Source organism: Panthera uncia, chromosome D2, assembly GCF_023721935.1.
Source record: "Panthera uncia isolate 11264 chromosome D2, Puncia_PCG_1.0, whole genome shotgun sequence".
NCBI lineage: Eukaryota > Metazoa > Chordata > Mammalia > Carnivora > Felidae > Panthera > Panthera uncia.
The window spans coordinates 62,527,622-62,548,244 of NC_064818.1; the positions used below are offsets into that span (position 1 = coordinate 62,527,622).

General features: G+C 40.8%; 1 protein-coding gene across 1 annotated transcript in view; it reads right to left on the reverse strand.

Moving 5' to 3' along the window:
• Positions 1 to 20,623, reverse strand: part of LOC125933157 (VPS10 domain-containing receptor SorCS1) — a 236,252-nt gene that overhangs the window by 72,818 nt on the left and 142,811 nt on the right. The window contains exons 15-17 of the mRNA XM_049646013.1: positions 18,421 to 18,551; positions 15,193 to 15,306; positions 1,961 to 2,132 (exon numbers count right to left, since the gene is read on the reverse strand). Coding sequence (XP_049501970.1) covers positions 1,961 to 2,132; positions 15,193 to 15,306; positions 18,421 to 18,551 — 417 coding nt within the window. The remainder of the gene's footprint in view (positions 1 to 1,960; positions 2,133 to 15,192; positions 15,307 to 18,420; positions 18,552 to 20,623) is intronic.

A 20,623-nucleotide genomic window follows, 5' to 3' on the forward strand; every position in this document is an offset into this window, starting at 1 on the left:
TTGCTGTGAGCTAATATGTCATAGCCTCAGGCACTGGTCCCAGTTCTGTGAAATGCAAGCAACTCCAATTGGCCTAAATTGGTCTGCATCTTTCTAGATCCAACTGAAAAATTTGGGAAAACCTTAGTATCTAGGCGACTAGGTATGGTTGAAAGGCACTTATTAAGGAGATACCAGAAAGGAGTATTAGGTTACAAGAACGGTTCTCTAAGTGGTCCTTGGACCAGCAGCCTCAGCACCACCCTGAGCTGGAGTTTCAAACTCATTAATTCACAGTTGTTTTTCCTACAGGAATTAAAATACCAATGATTTTGATCAATCCTGACAAAGCAATCCTAATTGCTTCATCTTTTCCCCTTCAAGTCACACTCCAGAGCCTGTCAGGCTACACTATCCCCCTTGACTTTGCCCTTGTTTTGTTGTTTATTCTTTTTTTTTTTTTTAAGTTTACTTATTTACTTTGAGAGAGAGAGAGTGTGTGTGTGTGTGTGCATGAGCAGGGGAGGGGCCGAGAGAGAGTAAGAGAGAGAGAATCCCAAGCTTGACGTGGGCTTGAACTCAAGAACAGTGAGATCATGACCTGAGCTGAAACCAAGAGTCAGATACTTAACCAACTAAGCCACCTAGGTGCCCCTGTTTATCTCAAAGCACAATGCATAACCTATGATCCTGTTATAAATTTATATTCTTAGCCCCTGCCCCCCCCCCAACTTAGTCAGAACCTTTGGAGAAATGGCCTGGGAAAACTGTTTTGACATGTTCACCAGGTAATTTTTCTTCATATTACAGATCGAAAGCCACTGAGCTATCAGGAGTTGATGGAAGTCAATGATGATGATCTTAATCCTGGTGTCGTTATTAACTTTTTAAAAAAGTTTATTTATTTCAAGACAGAGAGAGTGCACATGCGCGTGCAGGGGTTGGAGTAGAGAGAGAAAGGGTGAGAGAGAGAGAGAGAGAGAGAGAGAAAGGGAGAGAGAGAGAGAGAGAGAGAGAATCCCAAGCAGGCTCTGCACTGTCAGCAGACAGCCCAATGCAGGGCTCAATTTCACAAACCCTGAGATCATGATCTGAGCCAAGATGAAGAGTTGAACGCTTAACCGACTGAGCCACCCAGGCGCCCCTCATTATTAACTTTTTAAATCCCTTTGTGTTCACAAGGCCTAGCACAGTGCTTCCCATATTTTAGCACTCAGAAAACATGGCTGGATACAGCACTGCCTGGCTTCATAATTGAGATCATTTAATGAAATTATTTCTCCTTTAGAGAACATCTTCCTCCTTTGCAAGATGATAAAAATGCCTGTGTGTATTTTAAAAAACACAGTATAAGTTTCATTTCATCCAGTCTACATTTTCAGAAATCTCAGGTAACCATAATTTGTCAAATAGTAATTGATCCTCATAGTGATATTGCAGAGGTGCTACAAAAATACAAACTCTCAATTGCCAAAGACAGTATACTCAATTATATTTAGATTAGCCTTTGTGTTCCATGTATGGCCAGCAGGCTGCCTTCGGAAAAGAAAAGCCAAGACTTCAGGTTGAGAGAGGAAGACAGCAGTAATACCTTTTAGGCTGAACATGCGTGTGTGCTTAATTATTTTAGGAATACCACTAATGTATTCTGAGGAACCTTTTTGCCGGAAGTGCCAGTAAGGCACAATTAACTCCGAAAAGAATTCCCAAGAAGTGATAGATTAGGTCAGCATGAAGAACAACTTGCACTGAAATGAAAATAATTGAGGAAATGTGTCAGAGAAGGCGAAGTCGCAGCAGCAACAACCACAAACCAAAGACCTAAAGGTAGAAAAACATAAACAGTTTCAACGACGTGTAAAAATAAATAAATAAATAAATAAATAAATAAATAAAAAAAACCAAAAACACACCAAACCTGATTTCCTAGGAAAAAATCACTGGCCCTAGAAGACAAAAGGGATTCGGGCTTCGGTCCTACCTCTTCCAGCTGCACCATGAGAGTAACGTTGTGCCCCTGTTCTGCCGTCAACTTCCCATCAGCAGTGACGATCCGCAGCCCCCGCGGGGCCTTCCCGGGACACTTCTGCGGTTTGGCAGTGTACTGTTCTCTTACTCCATCGGTGCAGTTATTGGAAACCACTTTCCTATACCTAAAACGAGAGAAGCTAACGTTGTAATCCGGCTCATTACCATTCAAATCACTCCCGATTTTTTAAAGCCAGACCTACCACTGTGTAGCCCTGAGGGCTATCAATAACTACACAGCATGGTTCTCTGAGGATTAGAGCTAATTCCTATAAAGCACCCACCAGAAAGACAAATCATCAGAGGAACATACTGTACATATTATTAGCACTTTAATATCATTCTTTTATTCTGTCAATGAATCATTTCACTTCAGAGCTACAGGAAGTGCACAGCAAAAGAAGCCACGCTTCTTGCCCTCACCATGTTTATAATCTTGAAGATACATCTGTAAGTAGTCTAGGAGATACTTTAAAGGCTATATGATTGAGGGTTAGAATGAGTAATGCATATTGCAAGGGAATTTGCAATTCAGGCAAAGAATAGATTGTTATGGATTATGTGACTTAACATTAAACCCCATAGAGGATGCTATGGTAATGGTGTAGTACAGAAAGTTGGCTAAATGTGATCGTTTCTACTCGATATTTTATGAAGAGATATACTGGCTAATTATTGAAAACTCATAATAAGGAGACCAGTATGCAGACTGAGTAAATCTTCCCTCTTCTTTCACTTCTTTCTTCTTATTTTAACTTTAATAGAGAAAAAAAAAAAAAAGGATTATTCCACAAATTGGTCCTATGCAGTTTATCAGATTCATAATTAATTAGAATCTGTGCTTTTAGGACAATTCACCTTTAAGACTTTGAGCTTCAGTGTTATCTGTTCATCATCTTTTTGGGTGGCGGCCATAGTAACCACTTTATGAATTCATATAATAGACTTCCCAAGCCCACTTACCTAGAATGAGTGGTGGAGCTCAGAGTGGAAGCAAAGTCTAAGGTCTTTCCACTCTTCTAGACCAGAAGTGGAGACATTTTTAACACAACGAGCTAGAAAGGAAATATTCTTGCTTTGCCAGCTATCTGATGTTTGTCACAAGTACTCAACTCTTTGATTGCAGCGTGAAAGTAGACACAGGTAATGCATAAAAGAATGGAGACAGCTGGCTTTCAGTAAAACCTTATTTCCCGATGCTGGCAGTATGCCAGCTATGACTCGCAGGCCATAGTTTTCCTACTCCTTCAAATCTAGCCAATGTCCTTTCCTGTACTTTGAGTCTCAGGACTGACTGCTTAAGATCATGGTTGAGAAAGTCAAATTAAACACTGTCTGGGAAAGTACTCTGAACACCATGGATCACTCTAAGGTCAGTTATTAGTATGTAATTCACCTCACAAGGTAGTTGTACAAATTAAACGGATTGATGTACACAGAGTATTTAAAACTGCCCTGATGATTAGCAAGTGCTTATGAAAGGTTACCAGTTATTTTTACTTAATATTATTATTTCTGTGACCTGTTCATAATCTTCACAGCTTCCAAATGTCCTTAGGATAAGCCATAAATCCTGTCATCTTGTGCATGAAGCCCTCCACAAGCTCACTTCACTACGTTTCTGAATTCTTTCTCACCAAAAAGCTCCTTCTGCCCTAGCCAAACCTCTATTTTCAATCCTTTTGAGAGTACTTATTTTCTTTTGCTCATTCTGCTTCTCTGTCTTCGTGCATGCTCTCTCAGCTGCCTAAAACTTACACTTTAAGTAACAAATCCTTTCATCTGTCTTTTCCTGACAAGGATAGTAAAATAAGAAGTGAAATAATAAAAAAAAGTTCATATAGAGAGAGTGCTAATTATACTTGTCATTGTGCTAAGTTCTTTACATGACTTTTGCCATTTATCTTAAAAATACCCTGAAATGTTCTGCTTAAGGAAAGTATTATTCTCAATATATAGATGAAGAAGCTAAGATTCATGGAAGTTAACCAGTTTTCTCATGATCACATAGTCAAGACCCCAGAAAATGTGTCTCTAGAACACTTCTTCTCTTTACCACGACTGTACTGACTCTTTAAATAGAAGGAGATTGTCCCTCCTCTGAACTCTTAAAGGAATCCTTATGATTTGCCTGATAGGAACCCATTTATGCCTTGTCTGACTGTCTTCCTGTGTGACTTGAAGTTTAAGTTCCTTGAGGGCATCCTTGTCCCAGGGCACATGCAAAGCTGATAGCAGATTTACACTGGGATGACTGTACTGTGTGTGTGTGTGTGTGTGTGTGTGTGTGTGTGTGTGTGTGTCTGTGTTAATTTAAATATTCATTTGCTTATTTTTGAGAGAAACAGCATGAGTGGGGAAGGGGCAGAGAAAGAGGGAGACAGAGAATCCCAAGCAGGCTCTGCACTTCCAGCACAGAGCCCGATGTGAGGCTCAAACTCATGAGAACTGTGAGACCAAGACCTGAGGTGAAACCAAAAGTCGGACACTTAACCGACTGAGCCACCCAGGAGCCCCTGACTGTACCATTTCAAATGCTAAAGTATCTGCATAGCAGTTGGTTACGACCACTGCCCCAAACCCTTCAAGCACCTCACCCACCAGCCCAGCTGTGACCAATTCCTATCTTTGGAGTCCCTGCTTCTCCTTACAATCCAGAAACTAAGGGGTTAACACCTAGCCCCTCAGGCAGCCTCCAAATCTCTGCTCCTGCGCTAGGATCCTTACCCATTCTGATTGGTCATTATCTTGGGTGAGCATTTTTAACATCACTCCATTTGATATTTAAGAAAATCCACTGTGCTTCAGTGCATACTGATTAAAAGAGAAAATAATGGTAGATGGGAGAAAGAGAGAGAGAGAAAAAATGCACCAGCATTGCAGAATGGTGACATTCTGGTACCAGCAAAGGTAGCAGGAAAATGACCAGTGATGTCACACGGTAATTATGCCATCCCAGTGAGTTTGTGCATCAGAAACTCCCTGCATGTTTCACTGAAGGCAGGTTATGATTTTTAATCACTTAGCATCCAAGCACACCTGTGACTCTGTCTTGGCGAGCCGCTATAAAGACATGGGCTCACCATCACCACTGGCATCATCAGCTAGAGTACATTCCTTTGTTTGCCGCCGTTCTGACCAATCATTGCCCCAGGCTTTCCTGAATCCAGCAGCAACAGTTCTGCTTAAATCCAAAGCACGAATCCATCCCCCCTGGGATTCTGCCACCGAGAAGACTGTTGGTAATTTTTTTTAAATGCTCATTAAAAACCATTCTGAAACCATTTTATTTCCTGGATGAAAATGGCATCACATTAGCCCTACCAGACCTGTCCCTGAAATTTAGAAGAAAATTGTGCAGAAATATAGAGTTCATTTACTCAAGTAAGCACACACCTGCTTTTTGCATTAGAGAATGGTTCTATTTTCATCCCAGCAGCTGTCCCTGGGTCTGAGTTACATAAATGAATAATGCATTTAATATGTTATTAAATGGGGCTGCTACCTCCATAATAACAAGGCAACTTATGATTATGTTGGACCTAAGCTCTGAATATTACTGGGATGCATTTAGTTGGTAAAGCATTCTTCAATCCGCCAAGAAGAAAAGTGCTTTGTAATGGCAAGGGAGTCTTTGTACAATTACTGAAAAGGAAACATTCTGCGAATGTGCCTTTGATATTACCGACCGCTCATCAGTAGATAGTGTCTTATTACTTCAACAGCCCCGACTTCAACCATTCTCTTCCTTCCCACCTTGAAACCCCTTTGTCACCTTTTCCTTTTTACCCTTACCTCCTTTGATTTTTTCTTCGTTGCTGCCTGTCAGTCTTAAAACAGATGAAGGCCATAGCTTTTCTCTGAGAGTAAAACTGGAAAAAAAGCCATGAAAGTCCTCATTTTCTGTGATTTTACTATTTCGTAGTTTGCTTTTTTTTCTTGTGATTTTGGGGTGGTGGTAGAATATGGATGTTTATGACTATTCCCCGTATGTTAAGGTGACACTGTAGTCTTGCTCAGTAGGCTGCAACTCTGTCCTTTAGAATCACTTGCTGGCACTTTTAAAATAGATGCCAAGACCCTGTTTCCAGGGGTCTTGATTTCATGGAGAATTGATTAAATTGCGATTTAACTGAGAATTCTGGGCATTAGGGTGGTTTTGTTTTTGTTTTAAGTTCCGCTGGTGATTCTTGTGTGCATCCAGAACTAAAGACCACTTCCCTGGGGTTAAAACTAGTGTTGCAGAACCAAAGCGCCTGAGTTTAAATCTGGGCACTTACTGTATGAACCTGGCCAGTTACCCAACCTTTCTCTAACGCTTGGATTCTCCGCCTGTCAATTAGGGAGGGATAATTACAGCATCTTTCTTTTCAATGACATTCTTGAGAAGATTAAATAAGATACTGCATTCAAGAGGGCTTAGTTTAGACTCTGATGCCTTGTTAGGACTTAATAAATATTAAAATATCAGTAGTTAAAAAGTTAGCATTTAAAGTATTAAACACGAACTTGCTATTACACAGCAAGTTTCCAGAAAACAGAAATTGCACTCTCATGATCTTAAAATCCAATCGGACTATGTCAATTTCTTTCTTAGACTCATTCAAAACTTCCTGTAGGCTTGTTCATAAAGGATCCCAATGAAGTTTTAAGTGCAGTCCCCAATCTATCCTCAGGGGACTTTTGTAGCTTCAGCCCTTTTCCAATGTGCTTCTTGAGCCCAGGGCACGCTGAAGGCAACATGCCTTCTTTCTCCCTGTGCTTTTCATTCTTCCTGGGCTGCTCTTTCCTCCTGTCAAGCTTTCACTCATTCTGTAAAAATCAGCTTAGAGATCATGTCTCTCTGTGGTGTTGTCTCTTGCCTTTTAAAGGGTAGTCATCACACGTCATGACCAAGGCAGAGTTGTAACTGTAGGTCTTATAGTCTAGGCAAGGCTTATGGTCACTGAGCTATGGTATCCCTCGTTTGTGCTCAAAATGAGACTTTAAATGATTTATTTTCTTGGATCATACTATGTGCCTTTGCTTTCAAGGGAAAACTGCCTTGTTACAACACTCAACAAAACAAAGGGCGGTGTGAGTCGTAGGGAGAAGGCAGCTAGCTGTGAGTACAGTGCATGACTAAGACTTAAAATCTTCCTAGACCCATGTTTCAACACAAAACCTATGTAGTAGCCTTAACATCAACATTCAGGAAGAATGGGGTTCTGTGGCTGACTGAGCACGTTTCTCCAAGTTTCTCCCCATCAAAGGAACAGTTCTCAGGACTTTTCCTTTAAACTGGGTAAGCAAGCTTGGGATTAGGAGACCAGGAGGAGGAGGCTAGCTGATGGAAAACAAAAACAAAAACAAAAACAAAAACAAAAAACAACTTTCCTTGCACTAAGCAGTAATTTATTTTGACTAGTAAATGGAATGTGACTTTATTTTGAATGTCAACGTGATGAAATGTTACATATGGCCCGGTTAAATGACTAAAAATCAAGAATCATGAGAATGACTCGTGGAATCCACGATCTGAGCCAACAAGTTGTACAACTAATTTATATAAAGAAATTTTCCCTTTTTTTGAGCACCTGGAGTTCTAGGAATCCTAATACTGAATCATTTCAAATTGGTCCTGGACATGTCAGAGTCTGAAAGGATCTCAAATATCATAAGTAAAAGCGATACAGTTCCGAGTTCTCCAAGGTCACATGGGAAGCGGTTAACAGCTCTGGGTCTCTGGACTAAGTTTACTGTCTCCTGCCACTGTGCAAGACAGCCTGGATAAGAATCATTAATGCCAATACCACTGACATGGGCAAGAATAGCTATATGAGGACCTAGGTCTCCACACAGCGACATTCACCCTCTTCATTTCTCAACCCCAATGTCATCCCATAAAAACGTGGAAAACTATATCCTAGAAAAGGTACGTACTCTAAAGAGTCAACTTCATGGCAACAAACAATTATTGAGTATCTGCTGTGAGACTGCACAGCTCTGCTAGACAACAGCTACACAGCCCCCTGTAGTGTTCAGTCTGTAAACTATGCAAGTGATCTCCTTTTTGTGGACTTAAAACACATGCACCACTTTTAGGACTGCTTATTCTCCATGGTGCACACTGACAAATCTTGCTGAGGAGATCACACTGAATATCAAAATCCCCTCCAAGCCCAGGAGTGGGGTCACTTGGGAGAAGACCACAGCCCTCAAAGCCCCTGGAAATAGTAACTCCAGGGCAATGGCAGGTTAGCCAGGGTCTAAGTGTTCTTATGGCTTATGTAGAAAGGAATATGTTTCTAGAAAGAATTTTTAAAACATCCCAAATGTGTGTTGATAGTATGGAGATTGCTATTCTGCTAGAATTGATGTGTGTGTGTGTATGTGTTTGTGTATTTGCCAGACACATTAAATGTTCTTACATAGATACTGAATTAATGTTAAAAATTAATGCTAAAAATCTATTTAGGCCCCTTGAGTAAATATCCTCATTGCGTATATTAACAAACTAACCCTGAGGGACAGTAAGAACTATTATTGTACATTCTCTCAGAAGGGATTAATGGCTTCTCAAAAGAAGCTCCACAGACAGAAATTTCTATACACATACTTTTTTTTTTTAACACATCTAGAAATCTCTCTAGCTTAATAGCAAGAAGAAATCTGTCCCGTGAGAAGATTATCTTGGTTTCTCATAATAAACCAATCCAATGCCCACTTTATTTTATATTTACAGAATCTTTTACGGTTGGCATGAAACAAGCGATGTCCTAGTTAATTTAGCAACTTGAATTTGCAGCATATTCCCTGGATCCAAAATCGTATAAACAAGATTTAACCGTATAGAAGTACAACTAGAGACTGTGTTTGTGTATGTGTAAACTGAGATATTTATAGACACAGATGGAGAAACAAAAAGAAACAAATTTAGGGTAATTTCAGTACTAAAATGCAGGAAACTATACAAATGAATACCGATTTCATTCTATTTGAATAAAAGGAACTTGTTCACTAATCAGGTAAAGGTGTTATCTGCCTTGAGTGGTAGAGAGAAAGAGGCATGTGTTTCGATGCCTAGTAATCCTGTAACTTTATGAGTGTATACAGGTGATTATTTGTTTTACAGATGAAAAAACAGGGGCTTAGATTAAACATGTCCTAGGTCACAGTAGTTGATACTATTAAGTATCAAATAAACGCCTGGGGCTATAGATACACCATGAAAGGATGTCTCCCCTCTTTTTTTCCTTCACTCCAGAGGAGCCCTTAGATGCTGACTATCGGGGATAGGCATATGCATTTTGCAAAGTGACCATTATCTGCTAGGCATTGTGCTACATGCTTTTTATATAGTGCTCCATTTAAGTCAAACCCCAAAAGCAAATAGCACAATCTTATAGGTTAAGAGGCTAAGGCTCAAAGAAAGGAAGCCACTTGCTAAGATAATAGTAAATGGCAGAAGTCGTTTAAAACCCTTACTTGCTTCATTCTAAAATAACTCCCTTTTAGAACATCCCCATTACATTTCACTCTCTATCCATAATGCCTGAGGCCTTGGTCCAGCCTCCTGGCTTTCCATGGAATGGCTTGGGGAAGGTGTGAGGGCAAAGGATGAAAAGAGGCAGGGAGCTTACCATGGAGAACATGGTGGAACTTTGCTTACATGAGGTTCCATGATGAGAACCTTAGAAATCGGACACCACTGGACCAAGAACTAAGGACAGGTAGTGCCAGCCACCTGAGGGAAATTTTGCACACATTTCCGCTCTTATTCCAATTATCTTTTCTCAGATGTAGCTAATTGCTAAAACAAAAATTGTTCATGTTTATACAGTGAAGCTGATAAACATGTCGGCATCTCCTAAAAATAGTAATTCTGTTAGGCATAATCATAACTGATCCTAGACTGTTTCCATCCTGGTGAAGTAAGCAAACCCGCGAACACTGCTATATATACAGGGTAATAAGCTGACTCTGAAGGCAACCATAACCATTTGTAAAGGTGAGGCAAAATAAAAGAAAGAGGAAGGTTTATCTGCATGCTTTAAACCAAACTCTCAGAAGGTGCTGCTAGGAGATTTCCTTGTCAAACCCAACTGACAAGGGGCAGTCATTCAGTAGACCCTTTCAGTTCAAGTTCTGACTGTGTGTCTGCACCGTGGGCTCTGCTGGAAGGGGTGCCATGAGGTGGGCAGGGCACCTGGCCAGTACAACTGATGGAGTTGTCTCTCTTACCCACAGGCTTCCCTTTCCCTTGTGATTCCTCTGTACTTCATGCCTGCCTGATGCCAACACGGAATCCAGACTGACAGAGCACAGGTGCCCATGGATAGCTAAGACCAACTTGGGAGAGTCTTAGGATGCAGTGTGGCTCCTTGGTCTATCATCAACTTCCAGGCATTGGCATCACGTGACCCTTTCAGCCTAGTCATCTCTTATTCTTTTTGCCTGAAATGACCTTCCTCACCTAGTGAACTTGGGAAATCCCACTCGGCCTTCCTCTCAGCGTTCCCTTAGATAAGCCATTGGCATTTTTATTTTAAAAGAAGATGACAGTTAATACAAATGAATCCCTAACATGTGGGACTCCTGGTAGTGTGTGAGCAGGAAGCTAGTGTCTTAACCCATATGGGGCAATATTTGGCATGGACTTGGCAATATTAGACCTGGATCTGCAGGTCTAAGAAGCAAGCAGTTGGCTGAATGGGATTTGTTTTACAAGTCAGCAGAAACACTTCCAATTGCCAAAAGAGAATCTAATTATCTTTGGGTATTTTTATAACAATTATTACGGTACGAGCTTGTTAATTCCAACATTGACTCTAGTGGCAGAAAATAGAAAATAACCCCAATGTCCATGAAAAGGCACGGTGAAACAATACCAGGTACTTTAATACTCTGGAATTAAAAGAAATTATATGGAAGGGAGACCTATATATTCTGTCTTGGAAAGTTGTTTAAGATCTACCTCTGAATGAAAAGGAAAAACAGAATAATAATATATCTAATAGGAAATGACATATAAGAACAACCTCTCAAATGAACTTTGTATATTCTTTCTTGGCATAATTATTTGCTGGCAAATGCAAAGTGTTCAGAAGCATGAATACCAAACAGATCACAGTTGTGTGGGAAAAGGGGGCAGGAGAGGGGTGACGATCTGAATTGTTTTTTTAAACACAGAAAAACATATGTATATATTTCTTTTGCAATTAAATACTTTTAAGTGAAAAGCTAAATTGTTAATGGCGGCCCTGTAGTGGCTTACATCAAATACTGAATCTGTGTTTATAAATTCCAGTGACTCAACACAAAGCCAGGACAGTTCCAAGGTGAGGGGCTGGAGGGACATTTCATTCTTTTTCAATTTCATCTATTCTTTACCACTTGCCAACTTCTGAGCTGGCTCCAGATACAGCAAATGGGAATTTGATGGGAGGAGGCTTTCTATGAAGATGATTTCAGGCACCTGCTCCAGCTAAGGATCTTCTTGTTCTTAATGCAGAATGTACAGACAGCCAATACGCCAATCAGCAGGGTGACTATTTATACCCTTCCTCCTGACTGTAGCCCACAGGGCCCTGTGAGGGTGGTCACTCCTCCACCTGAGAGCACCTTGCTTTTGAGAGCAAGATGTTTATGGTACCAGCCGATGGCTGGCATTTACCACATCTCCTCTTTACACAAGCCCACTCACTGATGTGGATGCTTTTCTGGAGAAAGTCTGCATGGAACAAAGGAAACTGGTAGATGTGGTAACTTTTTTTTTAAATTTTTTTTTAACCTTTATTTATTTTTGAGACAGAGACAGAGCATGAACGGGGGAGGGGCAGAGAGAGAGGGAGACACAGAATCAGAAGCATGCTCCAGGCTCTGAGCCGTCAGCCCAGATCCCGAAGCGGGGCTCGAACTCACGGACCGCGAGATTGTGACCTGAGCTGAAGTCGGACGCTTAACCGACTGAGCCACCCAGGTGCCCTGGTAGATGTGGTAACTTAACAAAAATCTTTTTGGGTCAGATGCTGTCATGCAATACTCACGTGAACAAAGCTCTGAGAGAGCAGGTGAGTTGTAGGCAGTAATGTCTGTGATTCTGTGATTAATAAACACAACTGCATTGACTAACATTTATATACCTGGACACTTACTGCTGAGTAACATTTTTAATTGAAATTTTAATTTTATAGGATATAGATGAAAAATGCTATTGAACAGACTCTTTATTATGATTCAATCATCTCTGAGGTTTTCTTTGATAGGGGTCAGGGTTTATTTGAATTTTACATACTAACTACCAAAGAGAGGGTGTAACCTATTTAGGGATAGCCTAAAATGTGTGTGTGTGTGTGTGTGTGTGTGTGTGTGTGTGTGTGTGTATTCTCAATAACCTGAAGAGTGAGGGTCATTGCCTACACTTAGTCTTATTCCAGTGACTTGAATAGTGTCTGGAACAATTTAGACCCTGTGTACTGGGACCTCCCCTCATCAATACCAAAGGGAAAATGATATAACTTCCTTGACTGAGTTAGTGAGAAAAAAATCAATTCTGAAATTAGCTTTAGCGGTTTCCAATGCCCTTTTCAATGTCTAAACATGCTGGTACATGCACGTAATAAAACTCTTTTCTTGGGCGTTCCTTCACTGGTAAGTGTGGATATGTCAGCAGCCCTCTGCAGTTTTCCATGCTGTGCACGCTGACGGCCTCACTGACCCCCTGCTGTAAAAATGTCATTTGTATTTTCCTCAGGTTTTATGCTATGCTTCGAATAAATCACAGCTTATCCCTGTTTTCCAAAGTTCTAGGAATCCCTAACATCAGAGATAAGAGTATCTGAGGGTACAAGTCCGTGTTGTTTCCTACCTTTATTTTTTTTTATTTTTTATTTTTTTAAATTTTTTTTTTTAACGTTTATTTATTTTTGAGACAGAGAGAGACAGAGCATGAACGGGGGAGGGTCAGAGAGAGAGGGAGACACAGAATCGGAAGCAGGCTCCAGGCTCTGAGCCATCAGCCCAGAGCCCGACGTGGGGCTCGAACTCACGGACCCGTGAGATCGTGACCTGAGCTGAAGTCGGAGGCTTAACCGACTGAGCCACCCAGGCGCCCCTGTTTCCTACCTTTAAAAGAAAAATGTATGCTGTTTTGGTAATTCTTGTTCTTAATTAAAACACGTTGTTACAATCTCAAATACGGAAGTGCTCAGATGGAAATGTGGAAGTCCTCACCTGTGTAATGCAGCTGGCATGAGAGGAGAAGAGCAACTTTCACGTGGATCTGGCCCTGCTGGTGAGGCATCCCTCTCCTTCTCTCTCCCTCCCTACCTCTCTTTTTCACATTTTAAGATCAGGATATTCAAACATGCACAAGTGAGATGAAAGGGTATAATGAATAGCCATGCCCTCCATTAACTCACTTTCAAAAAATTTCAATACCTATCTGTTTTTTAACATTTTATAACAAATTTCGGGATACCTGGGTGGCTCAGTGGGTTAAACATCTGACTCTTGATTTCGGCTCAGGTCACGATCTCATGGTTTGTGAGATTGAGACCCGCTTCAGGCTCTGTGCTGACAGCGTGGAACCTGCTTGGGATTCTCTCTCTCTCTCTCTCTCTCTCTCTCTCTCGTATCTCTGCCCTTCTCTTGCTTGCACTGTCTCTATCTCTATCTCTCTCAAGATAAATAAAGTTAAAAAAAAAGTCACACATCATATATCCTTAAAGCATAAGGTTTCTTTTTTTTAAGTCAAACCAAAATACCATTGTCACACCTAAATAAGTAACTATATTTAGTTAACACAATAAAAGTAATAAGAATATTTATATTTAGAAATAATCTAATACCACCTTGATGGTTAATTTTATGCCTCAATTTGACGGGGCCATGGGGTGCTCAGATATTTGGTCAAATATTATTGTGGGTGTTTCTGTGAGGGCTGTTTTTGATGAGGTTAACATTTTAAATAGTAGATAGAGTAAAGCAGGTTGCTCTCCCAATGTGGGGAGGCCTTGTCCAATCAGGTAAAGGCCTGAATAGAACAAAAAGGTTGACCTTTTCCTGAGTAAGAGGGAATTCTTCCTGCCTGCCTTCAAACTGGAAATTGGCTTTTTTTTTTCTGCCTTCACATTCAGGCTGAAACACTGGCTTCTCCTGGGTTTTGAGCCTTCTGGCCTTTAGTAGCAGCTACACCATTGGCTTCCCTGTTCTCATGCCTTCAGACTTGGACTCAAACAAACCATCAGCTCTTGTCAGTGTCCAGCTTGCAAAGTCACCTTGCAGATCTTGGGGACTTAGACTTGTGATCCAATTCCTACACACACACACACACACACACACACACACACACACACACGTACATATATGTACATGTATATACGTGTATATATATATTGATGCACATATATGTATGTATGTAGTTTCCTATTTGTTCTGTTTCTCTGTCCCTGATGAATATATCACCTTATCACCAGTCCATATTCAATTTCTCCAAATGGCTGAAAGATGTTTTTATACATAATGTTTGGAGTAGAATCCAAATAAGTTCCGTATACTATTTTTAAAGTCTATACACATCAACTACACTTGTGGAAAAGTCATGAAATATTTTCTTTTATGGTATTTCTTAAATGATATTGGATAAGCCCCACAACACAGAACATTAAACACAAACTTTTAGAGTGTAATTCCAGATTTACAAAGATCAGGATGCATGCCTTAAATGTGTCAAGACTGGACACAGAAAGAAAAAGAAACACACTTCCACGAACAGCTTTATACTTGTGATACGTCACTGAGCTTCTTTGTTCGCTCTATGTTCCACATCGATAAAACAGGAAGTGCACCTATGAAATATTTACTTGGCCTTCTTCACAGAGATGCAATGAGAGTACAGGGTAGTTTCACAGAAATAGTTCTGAAATGAAGTATCATAAAATGAAGAAACTTATTATAATCTTCATCATCTTCTCCATCTAAGGAACCCATTTTGTTTCTTTATTTGCAAGTGGGGTCTCATTCTCAGACGAAATTTGTACTATTCACACAAATCGGTGCCACATTACTAAAAGGACGAAAAACAAATAAATCGTGCTGTAAAGCAAAGGCCCTGGTCTTCAAGCAGGAGTAATTGTGCATGTTTCACACAGGCTGAAAAACAGCAGAGAATGACCTCTCAAGGTCATCACTTCAGAAACTCACCCGGTGCTGTTGAGATAACTCTGTCCTAAGCTGCAATCCTTTGACAGAGAAGACGGATTGAACCAAAATGCTGGCAGACACTGACCATTGCTGTGTCGCTCATAACCGTAGTCACTGTGGGGGGAAGAGCCAAAAGAAACCTGTCAGTAGGTGGCAAAATTACTGAGAATGGTTTCATGGTAGTCCACAGCCAACTTCTACTCTAGCCAAGTGGTCAACAAACAAGAGTTCACCAAATCAATACCTTTCCAAAAATGGAAGTGTTTTTCCCCTGTGGAATATCTGTCAATTACCCAGGATAATGCCGGAAGAGATAACTTGAAAGCAACAGAGATGCTTGTGTAGAGATGAAGACTCAATGACCAATAGTTCCAATTAAACGGCTTTAAGCTGAGAGAGCAGATTATGTTCTCATTAGGAGAATACATAACACTGATGGTGGCTGGGCCCCAAGACAGCTACAAAGAGAAAACACACAGTGGTGGGAGCGCAACCCTCAGTGTCAACATCACTGACACAAACACAGCCACATGTGGTACGATTCTCATTACTGGTGATGTCTTTGGGGTGCTTTTCCAAGACATCTGGATCTACCAAGTAGAGCTGAGCCAGGTCTCTCTGTGCACAAGCCATATGCTTCAAAGTCACAGCAGAAAAGGAAATGTCCTTCAGGAATGTCATGAGCATTTCTCTGAGGAAAATTTTGTCCTAGTCAGTTAGCATTGTCAGTGGAGACTGACGGCTTGCAAGCCTCTCTCTTGCTTGGCAAGAGTCAAAGATTTTTCTCCCAGCCTCCTCTCTTTCTTGCTTCCAGAGCCCTCTGTGTGGCCTGATATTCTTGGCTTCTGGAGGATGAACTTGGGCACAGAGATTGACAACAAATTGACCTCCACATGCACAGACAAATCATAGGCAGTCACCAGCAAGCATTAGTATGAATCGGCCCATCTGTGTGATGGAGGTGAGATGTTGGCACACAAGGGTCGGGAAGGGAGAAACAGGCTTAGCCATGGGGCCTGTCACCAGGCAGCTGGCACTTAGAATCCTGCACATATCAGCTGGATTTGGTGCTGGTTCAACACAGCATGGAGAGGAAGACTTCAGAAATGCTGCCTGCAGGATACCCGGTGTTCATTTCAGGGAATTATTTTACAAGTGCTGGGGATGGCAGGCAAGGTCATCTGGGGGAACGTCCAGGGGAGAGCCAAGCCGAGAGGGAACATTTAGTGACAACCACCTTTTATTACGCTATAGTCAAGTGGACTCATTGAGGCTTTGGCTACTGGTAGAAACTCAACAAAGTCATGGTGAGTCTTCCAAAATATTTTCAGAAATCATGCAGTAACAAAACCCCCCTTTTTTTTACTAGAAAACCTTGCAATGGCCTCGTTTATGATTCATTGACCACTTCTCAGAATACATTTCAGTTAGAGGTAGATTCCAGTCACAAATGAATATAAGAATTGGGCCAACACTATAGGGGAGGCAGAGATAAGGGAAGGGCAAAGCCTAATTGCCTTCCTTACCCTGTGTTCCTTTTACTCTAGATTAGCTTAAAATGGAAGAAGAAAAACAACACATGACAATAACAAAAGACTCATTTACTGTGGAACCTTGTGGAAAAGACTGTCCCAAAACCAACACTTCCAGGAGACATCAGGGAATCAAGACATCTCATCTCATTTTTTCTCTTTGGTTTTCTACTAGAATACGTTTGCTCTTTACAAAGGAATGACTATTTGGTAAGGCCAAAGCTAAATGACTAAGATAAAATGTCATCCTTTACAAATCCTCTTTGAATAGAGGGGATAAAGGAGAAACAGTTGGAAAGAAGGATGGGATAAATGACTTTAAAATTCCATGGACGTTTTCCTTATGAATGCATTTCAGGGTGTCAGTCCTGAAAGGTAGGACAGGAAAAATATATTTTTATCATTGTAATAATGTTGCACTGGCTACAATGGAAGTTACAGCTGGGGAGGCCCCTGCAGAATTCCTTGTGAGCTCCAATGTAACTGAAGTTCTCTTGTCCTCTGGCTGAGCCCAAGAGATCTAGCACTGGCTCTTGGCTTGCCTTGTCTACCAAAAGAGGGAAACAGCCTTGGGTTATTGGTCTGAGAGCTGGTGGCCAATTTTGGCAGGCCTGTACAGAACTATTCACTCAGAGGATGTTTCCAGAGGTCTACCATGAGAGAAGACTTCCATTTCCTAAGCTACATGATGTGTATGTGCACAGTATCTCAGCCCAGCACTGATATTTTGATGGTCAGATAAGTGATCTATGATTGCTACATAGGTAGATATCCAATGTTAAAGGAATAACTTTGGTTCCTTACGCACGTCAAGTTTTAATCACTTAACATTGACATATATATTTAACAACTGTTTTCTCTAAACCGAAACATATAAATAAATTTAAGGAAAAAGGGAAAAAAAAAAGAAGAAAGGAAAAAGGAACAGAAAATGAGATGGATATGATGAAGGGAGTTACCACCTACTCATCCTTAATAATTTCCAAACTCATTTGAATGCCAACACTGACCTGGAACAAAGTAAGGGCATTGCTGACAACACAGGCTAGCTTTCTGCTTATCAAATGCTTCAGGAAGAATGCTATCGTGCTCAAATATCTCAGCACTTTTCTGGTTTATACTAGCTTAATCCTGGTAAAGGGAGAGGTCTCCCATACCACCACGTCCACAGAGCCATAGACTGCCAATGCCACTGAATCCTGGCCTTGAAATCAGAAAAGTCTTCCATAGCTCGCATACACAATCTTCAGCTAACTAACCACTGACTGAAAACTCCCAGTGACAGCAAACTTACTTTGCTTTATAAGCTCATTGTTCCACTACTAGGAACCTAGATTCTAGGAAGTTTTTACCTTGAGCACAAATATATCTGCTCTCTGAAAAGTCAACTTACTGTTTTCAGTGCTGCGGTCTGAAGCAACTCAAGGGGGGGGATCTGGTCTCCCTTTTTGTCCTGAGATCTAGCAAATATGTGGGGATAGCTACAAGACATCTTCTGAATCCTCTTTCAGTCCAAAGAAATTCCTAGTTTTTCCATATACACATGCCCATAACCAGTAAATGTTGTCCTCCAAAGGTAATTTCATAAGAATACGAGGCTTGTCGCTTAGCTCTGTATATGTCACTATTATTTCAAACCTCAGCTTTCATTAAGAATCACACAGATTTGATACACTGAGTATCAGCACAAGCTTACCAGTCAAAATCGGCCTCCGTGCAGACACAAGGTTCAGATTCCATAGCTCCTGCATATTTTCCTTGCATACACTTCCTCTCTGATTTTCGCTTCTTATATACCCTTTTTGCTCCCATGATGCATGCTTCCCCCTGTAAGGAGACAAGGATCTCAGTTGGGCACATCACTTGGACCTTCCCTACTTCAATTCAGGACATTCAGAGAGATGTTCTCAAACCTTAGTGTAATGTGAACATAGGTCACCTACTTTGTACTAATGGCATTTTCTTTTTTTTTTTTTTAATTTTTTTTTAAATTTTTATTTATTTTTGAGACAGAGAGAGACAGAGCATGAGCAGGGGAGGGGCAGAGAGAAAGGGAGACACAGAATCTGAAACAGGCTCCAGGCTCCGAGCCGTCAGCACAGAGCCCGACGCGGGGCTCAAACTCACGAACTGTGAGATCATGACCTGAGCCGAAGTCGGATGCTTAACCGACTGAGCCACCCAGGCACCCCAGTGGGATTTTCTTTTTGATGTCGAGAACTCTGGTGTAGAATGCAACTATAAATGCAATACTAAGAAGCAGTGAGGGTGTGTCAAAAACCATCCTTCACTCCTGATGTATTCAGCAAACCTTTACCTGGCGAGGTTTGAGGTCCAGTGCTATGAGGGACACACAGATAGCCAAGACTCAGCTTATAACAAATGTATTGCCAAGAAATCTCTGGTAATTAAGTCTAATTCTTCTGTAATAAAAGATTTATGCATTTGGTCATTTATGAGCATATGAAAGAAGGGTTTTCCTAAGAAGTATAAAGATCCATTTTGCCTCAATTTATTATGCCTCTGTCCACACAGCTTTATGGCACTGATTTTATGTCCAACTACCAGACAAGTGAGAGAAGTAAACTCAGTATTTCTCCACAAAATAAATAAAATCTCTGAATAGCATAGTTATTGCACATCTCAAAAGGGAAAGTAACAGCAATGTACGTAATATTTTTATTATTGAGTCTGTGAAGAGTATATGATGCTAACTGATGCAGCCCTTACTTTGTCAAACGCAGCTTTCTTTGTGTCTCAAGGACAGAAAAAAGTTTTGTCCAGGCTAGTATACACTGTGTTTCTTGAGCAAATTCACTTTAACTGGCTCCACGACACATCTATATGTAAATATGTTACTTTGACCCTTGAACAACACAGGAGTGAGAGGTGCTGACCATCTCGCACAGTAAAAAATCCATATGTGACTTTTGACTCCCCCAAAACTTAATTATCAATAGCTTACTGTTGACTGAAAGCCTTACTGATTACATAAGTAGTTGAATAACACATCTTTGTATGTTATGTGTATTGTATATGGTGTTCTTACAATAAAGTAAGCCAGAGAAAAGAAAATGTTATGAAGAAAATTGTAAGTAAGAGAAAAATACACTTAAAGCATTGTACTGTATTTATTGAAAAAAAGTCTGCTTGTCAGTGGACCTGCACATTTCAAACCCCTGTTGTTCAAGGGTCAAGTGTACTTAGTCTAGGTTTGGGGAGACGATGGGTTCCTCCCTGAGTATGGCGGTGGCTGTGCAGTGAGAACCTCTGCCATGTCCTCAGAGAGACCTGTAGAATGACTTCCACCTTGGGAAATCAACAGAAAAATGCTTTTGGCCAAGCATTCTGATACGAGCTGATCAGGGGAAGGGCCAGAATGAAGGAAAGTTTCCTATTAATAATTCTGCCCCCTCGTACCCAGAGTACCTTTGGAGGAGGCAAGAGGCACTACCCAATCCCAGGGAATCACAGGGCAACAGGAGAGGATTTTACTGGCACTGCTCACCGCGCATAATTTTATTATTTTACATCTCTGCTTTGCTAGATAAAACTGAAGATCCTTTTGTCACCCCTGCCCCTACCCTGCAACCATATGACATGCTCAGATAAATTATGTTTGGATCTGCATGCTGAGTTGGTATTTCATTTTGAGTTGTAAGTCTAAGCCAAGCACATTTGAATTTTATCTCATTATCTCCTAGGACAATAAAGAAAAAAAAGAAATTACTTCACCACAAGCTATAAATGTTGAGTTTGCTCACCGCTGTGGAACACAAAACATGCAAGAAAGCGGTAGATGGGCAGTGTAACCTAGAGAACCCCCTATTCCTACATTTTAATGGCCAGCTTTCCCCCAACATGACCCATGCCTTCCACCCAGGACTTAACCTCAGCTG